This window comes from Arachis ipaensis, chromosome B01, assembly GCF_000816755.2.
Source record: "Arachis ipaensis cultivar K30076 chromosome B01, Araip1.1, whole genome shotgun sequence".
In the NCBI taxonomy this organism is placed as follows: domain Eukaryota; kingdom Viridiplantae; phylum Streptophyta; class Magnoliopsida; order Fabales; family Fabaceae; genus Arachis; species Arachis ipaensis.
Window position 1 is genome coordinate 104,775,402 of NC_029785.2, and position 6,837 is coordinate 104,782,238.

Genomic DNA, 6,837 nt, shown 5'->3' on the forward strand with positions numbered 1-6,837 from the left:
AAGAAATCAGTAACTCAACATCATCAAACTCAACATAACTGATAATCGCTATCTTGCTAATTGAACTGAACTTCAATAATACCAACTTTTTCTTAGGAATTAACTAGGATTCGAAGGTCAAACTAATTATTCCCTTGACTTTCCTTTGCTTTAGTAAAGGTTAACTAAGTGGAATTTAGATTCAACTTTCATTGTTGTTGAGAGAGATAATTAAGTTGGACTTCCAATTTCTTTCACCTTGCCAGAAGTTTGCTTTACAGTATTTATTTATTTTAATTGCCATTTATTTTACTTGTCATTCAATCACTTGTTTCTCACCTTCTAAACCCCGATTACAACTTTTATAGCCAATAATAAGAAAATACTTCCTTGCAGTTCCTTGAGAAGACTACCCGAGATTTGAATACTCGGTTAACAATTTTTAAAGGGGTTTGTTACTTGTGACACCCAAAACGTTTGTATGAAAGGACTTTCGAAGGTTTAGAAACTATACTTGCAACGAGGATTTATCCGCAAATTTCTAGACCACGCAAAAGTTCTCTCATCAATTCTCCACATGCAGCCATGGGAGTACCTTGAGTTCTCAGATGTCGGGAAGCTATTAAATTTACTACCTTAGTTACGGCAGTAGTGAGTTCCAGTACGCCCTTTTCTATCTTTGCTTGCCCTTGAAAAAGAACACGAAGTTTGTCATTCACTGGAGGTTGGGGTGGGTGTGAGGTTTCATTGGTTGGAGGAGAAGGTTCAAAATAAGAATGTGGTAGTTCTTGGGAGTAATTGCATTGGGATTGTGGTGGATAAGGGTCATATGGTGGTGAATGGTGAAAAGGAACTTGTGAGTGTGGTGGTTCAAAGTTATGTTGAGAGGATGGTCTATAAGCACAGGGTGGGGCTTATTGGTAGTTACAAGGTTGTCCACCATATCTATTAGCTTGGTATGCATTGTAAAGTGGTCCTCGTCTGTGATACTGTAGAGGGTGTTGTTGCCTAAAGGGTTGATCAAGTCCTTGTGGCTCCACCCATCTTTGATTGCTCTGACCTTGATGCATGTTCCTACTATAACTTCCGTTCCCTTCAACAATATTAGAACCAAACTCAAAGCGAGATGGGTGAGAATTTATAGTAGCTAATAAAAATAAAAAGGGAAAAACAAAAACAAATAAACAAATAAAAAAAAATATTTACAATAACCAATAATAAGGCACACGTTTGTAGTTCCCCGGCAACGGCGCCATTTTGAAGAGAAAACTTTTTCGTGGTCTAGGAATTCGCAGATAAATTCTCGTTGCAGGTATAGCTTCTAAACCAACGAAAGTCCTTTCTTACAAACGTTTTGGTTGTCACAAGTAACAAAACCCTAAATAAATTGATAACTGAAGTATTTAAACCTCGGGTCGTCTTCTCAAGGAACTGCAGGGAGGTGTTCTTATTATTGATTATGAGTTTTGTAAATTGGGGGTTTTCAAAGGTAGGGAACAAGTAATTTAAATGACAAATAAAATAAATAAATAAACCTCTAACTAAGTCAATGGTGATGAGAATTATATTTTGCTCTCCACTAAGTCAACCTCTAACTGTGAAGGTAAGTCGAGTGGGTAAATCAATTTAACACCTAAATTCCTAGTCAATTCCTAAGGAGAGACTAGAGTTATAGGAATTTTAGATCAATCAGCAAAGATAACAATTATCAATCACGATGAGTTTGACAACTCCAGAGTTACCAATCGATCAATTTAAGCCAGGAATATGAAAAGCTAAATAAGAATCTTAGATCTGAAATACCTCAATTGCATTAATAAGAGAAAATCAATTCAAACATAAAGAGTTCATAAACCAATCTGGCAACATAAGTAATTAAAGGAAAGCATTAAAGTATCTGAAAGTAAAAGAGAAATATAAAGTAAGAGAAATATTGAACCTGATAAGGAGTTGGAATACTAAATTGAAATAATAAGAAATCCTAATCCTAAAACCTAAGAGAGAGGAGAGAACCTCTCTCTCTAAAAACGACATCTAAACTATGAAAAGTGAATAATTCGAGAGCTCCCTCTGAATGGATGCATTCCCCCACTTTATAACCTCTAATATGTGCTTTCTGGACTTGGATCTGGGCTAAAAAGGGTTTCAGAAATCGCTGGGGGCATTTTCTGCAGTTTCTGGTGTGTGGCATCTGTCACGCGTCCGCGAGGGTCACACGGTCACGTCATCTGGAGTTTTTCTTGTCACGCGTTCGCTTCAGTCACGCGTACGCGTCATCTGTGTTCTGCTCATGGCGTGCGTCCACGTCAGTCACGCGTTCGCGTCGCTGCCTTTTCGCGCTGGGCACGCGGCCGCATCATCCATGCGTTCGCGTCGGTGCCAGTTTCTTCGAAAACTCCATTTTGTGCTTTTCTTCCATTTTTGTATGTTTCCTTTCCATTCTTTAAGTCATTCCTGCCTTAGAAGATCTGAAACTTTTCAACACACAAATTACGGCATCAAATGGTAATAAAGGATAATTAAAATAAATAATTTCAAAGCATAGGAAACATGTATTTCGCATATATCACATAATAAGGAAGGGGAAGTAAAACCATGCAATTTACATGAATAAGTAGGTGAAGGGTTGAATAAATCACTTAAATTAAACACAATATATATCATAAAATATGGGTTTATCAGCGACTCAAGTGGTCTACCACTAAGTTTTGCGAACCACTCCTATCTTTGATTTCTAGGTTAAATTCTTGCAGTAGCAACATCCATCGGATCAACCTTGGTTTGGATTCCTTTTTGGCCAACAAATATTTCAATGCCGCATGATCCGAGTATACTACCACCTTAGAGACAAGTAAATAAGCCCGAAATTTATCTAAGGCAAAGACAATAGCAAGCAATTCCTTTTCGGTGGTAGTATAATTGGACTGCACTCTATCTAAAGTTTTAGAGGCATGGGCAATGACATAAAGATTTTTACCCTCGCGCTGAGCTAGCGTCGCTCCCACCGCGTAGTTTGAGGCCTCACACATGATTTCGAATAGTCTAGTTCGGTCCGGCCCTCTCACTATGGGAGCTTGGGTCAAAGCAATCTTGAGCTTGTCAAAGGTCTCCATGCACTCTTCACTCAAATCAAATTCCACATCCTTTTGCAATAATCGAGAGAGAGGTAGTGCCACTTTACTAAAGTCCTTAATGAATCGCCGGTAAAGACCTGCATGTCCAAGAAACGCACGAACTTCCCTCACAGAAGAGGGGTAAGGCAAACTTGAAATAACATTGACCTTTGCTGGATCAACAGAGATCCCATCATTAGAGACAATATGCCGTAAAACAATACCTTGTCTAACCATAAAATGGCATTTCTCAAAATTTAATACAAGGTTTGATTTAGTAAACCTCTCTAATACTTTTGCAATATTGTCTAGACAAAGAGCAAAGGAATCCCCATAGACACTAAAATCTTCCATGAACACCTCCATGTAATGCTCCAAAAGATCCGCAAATATACTTATCATACACTTTTGGAATGTTGCCAGTGCATTGCACAAGCCAAACGGCATTCTTTTATACGCATACGTTCTGAAAGGGCATGTGAAGGTGGTTTTTTCTTGGTCTTTTGGAGCAATGTGTATTTTAAAATAACCAGAATAGCCATCTAAGAAACAGTAATGAGATTTACCGCATAGGCGATCAAGCATTTAATCGATGAACAGCAATAGGAAGTGATCCTTCCTAGTGGCTGAGTTCAAATGCTGATAGTCAATACACACCCTCCATGAGTTTTGGACCCTTGTGGCTATAAGCTCCCCCTTATCATTCTTGATTGTAGTAACACCAGATTTCTTTGGAACTACTTGGACGGGGCTCACCCATTCACTATTCGAAATCGGACAAATAATGTCCGCTTCTAATAACTGGGTGACCTCCTTCTTCACAACCTCTAGAATGGTAGGATTTAGACGCCTTTGAGGTTGTCGAACGGGTTTAGCTCCTTCGTATAGGAAAATTTGGTGTTCACATACTTGGGGGTTAATGCCAACTAAGTCCGCCAAGCTCCACCCAATGGCCTTCTTGTTCCTCCTCAAGACATTAAGCAACTTCTCCTCTTGGTGGGAGAAGAGCTCCTTTGCAATAATTACCGGGAGCTTTTGGTAATCTTCAAGGAAGGCATATTTTAGGTGGGATGGGAGTGGTTTCAAATCTACATTTTGTTCATGACTCGGCACTTTGTCATCCGCTGACATTGGAGGTGATAAGGCATCTTCTTCACTTTTATGGGAACTCCCCACACTTAGGTCTTGAATCATACTCTTTCCATCAAAATCATCATGGTGGACTTTGGCCACAACATTATCAATCAAATCTTATCGGAAGATAGAATGATCCTCCGGTGGATGTCTGATGGCTTCATCAAGATTAAAGCTCACTTCTATTCCATCGATCTCGAACGAATAGCTACCCGAAAATGCATCCAATTTGAACCGAGAGGTCTTCAAGAACGGCCTTCCAAGCAAGATAGATGAGGTCCTCCCCGAATCACTAGGGGACATCTTTAGAATATGGAAATCAATCGGGAAGACCAACCCCTTTATACTCACTAGAACATCCTCCGCAATACCAACTACGGAGATTATGCTTTTGTCTACCAAAACGAACCGGGCGGCCGACTGTTTCAACGATGGAAGCTTCAAAACCTCATAGACAGATAAAGGCATAATACTCACACAAGCGCCAAGATCGCACATACAATCAACTAATTGGGCCCCATCTATGGTGCATGTAACTAGGCAAGGGCCGGGGTCACCACACTTCTCCGGTATATCATCCATTAAAGCGGAGATTGAGCTTCCCAATGGAATAGTTTCTAAATTATTAAGCTTCTCCTTGTTCATGCATAGGTCCTTTAGAAACTTGGCATATTTAGGTACTTGGCAGATAGCATCAAAGAAAGGAATGGTTACCTTAACTTTCTTGAACATCTCCACCATTTTGGGATCCAACTCAAGTCGCTTCTTAGTCTTCCTTGCCAATGTGGGAAATGGGATTGGAGTAGCTTCTTGAAGACATCCCCATCCTTAGGTATTCCACCCATTGGTTGAGCAATCACTTCTTCAACTACCTCTTAGGATTCATCCTCCTCTTCAACTTCTTCTATCTCAACCACATCCTTATCTTGAGTGACCTTTATTGGACTTAGCTCTTTATGACTCCTCTCTTACAATTTGGTGCCGGACCTCAAGGTGATGGCATTGATGCCACCCTTGGGGTTGGGTAAAGGTTGAGAGGGTAAGGCACTTGAGCTTGAGGGTTGAGTGGTAGAGGTAGGGGTTGGTTCCATATGGGAAAGAAGGGCTTGGACGGCAGAGGTAAGACTGATAAGGCTTGAGGCAAGTATGGTTTGAAGCTCCTTTTGTCCTTGGAGGATGGAGCGGAGTGTCTCATCTTGGTTGGAAGAAGGAGAAGGAAAAGTGATTTAGGGGGCTTGTGGTTGGTTGGGTGGAGGTGTTTGCTTTTGATGAGGTGCTTGGTAGGTTTGGTAGGCTCTTCCTTGGTTTTGGTTTTGGTATGGAGGATTTTGTTGGTATCGGTTTTGTTGGTTGTTGTTGTTGTTCCATCTTTGGTTCCCACTATTGTCCCTTCTTCCTTGATAATAATTGTCTCTCCATCCTTGGTTGGAGTTATCTTGCCACCCTTGATTGAAATTACCTCCTTGATTATAGTTTCCTCCATGTTGGTGATAACCTTGGAGGTTTGGGCATTCATCAGTGTAATGGCTGTAACAAAAGCAAATTTTACACACTCTTTGGGGGACCAATTGTTGACTATGTTGTGTTTGGGGAGGTGGAGTTGTTGTTGATTAAGTTGGAGTTGCTTGAGAATATATGTCATTTCTCCCAAGGTCTTGGTAAGGGCATCAGTCTCACCAGTAGTAGAAACTTCATTTATTGCTCTTGGATGATGGTTTCTTTGTCTAGCGTGTCGGGTGGACTCGGCCAAATTGGTGATCAATTGCCATGCCTCCTCCGCTATTCTATACTTTGTCATGGAACCATTGCTTGAAGCATCCAAAAGGATCTTGTCTTGTGGTTTCGTTCCTTGGCAAATATAGCTAATCAACACTAGAGTGTTAATCATATGGTGAGGGCATGAGTCAAGAAGCCTTCGAAACCATTCCCAATACTCGTATAGAGTTTCCATTTCACCTTGGACAATGCATGATATTTCTTTCCTCAATCTATCTGTCACCTCCGGAGGAAAGAATTTATCTAAGAATTTCCTTCTAAGCAAATTCCAATCACTAACAATCTCATCGGGCAAAGTGTAGAACCACTCTTTGGCTATTCCCACTAGAGAGAATGGGAAAGCAAACAACCAAATAGCAACCTCATTGGAACCCTCCTGCCTAGTTGTTGAACATACACCTTGAAAGTCTCTAAGGTGTCTAACAGGATCTTGGGCGGAGAGTCCATAAAACATGGGTAGAAGATGAATCAAGGTGGTCTTGAGTTCAAAATTAGCGTTTAACTCTGGATGACGCACTTGAAGCGGTTGAAGAATAAAGTCCGGAGCACCGGCTTCCTTAAGAGTGACTCTCCTTGGAGCAGCCATGGTTTTGCTACCTAGATCAATAGAAGAAGTATTAGTAGTATCGATGGAAGAATAGATGGTTTCCTCCTCAAATGATGTGTCCGATTCACCCTCGGATACGGTTGGTGAAATGGTAGGAACCCTTTCACAACCTCCAAAGGCTAATCGTCTCCTAGCTTGCCTATGATGTGAGATAGTTCTCTCAATTTATGAATCAAAAGGGGCTAAACTAGGATCCAGTAGTGAACGCGTCATTTAATGAAAGAAGCA

At 40.7% G+C, this 6,837-nt stretch overlaps 1 protein-coding gene across 1 annotated transcript; it reads right to left on the minus strand.

The window, feature by feature from the left end:
* Positions 4,344 to 6,588, minus strand: LOC107610132. The gene is made up of 2 exons (XM_016312217.1): positions 5,490 to 6,588; positions 4,344 to 5,053 (listed from the first exon to the last, which is right to left on the minus strand). Exons 1-2 carry the CDS (start codon positions 6,586 to 6,588, stop codon positions 4,344 to 4,346), a joined length of 1,809 nt encoding a protein of 602 aa, XP_016167703.1.

Bases quoted from the DNA above. Each gene is read 5' to 3' on its own strand.
- LOC107610132 (XM_016312217.1), bottom strand. From the start codon at position 6,588: ATGGCTGCTCCAAGGAGAGTCACTCTTAAGGAAGCCGGTGCTCCGGAC. The intron at 5,054-5,489 runs GCAAACACCTCC...GGAATACCTAAG, and splicing joins TACCAAGCACCTCATCAAAA to GATGGGGATGTCTTCAAGAA.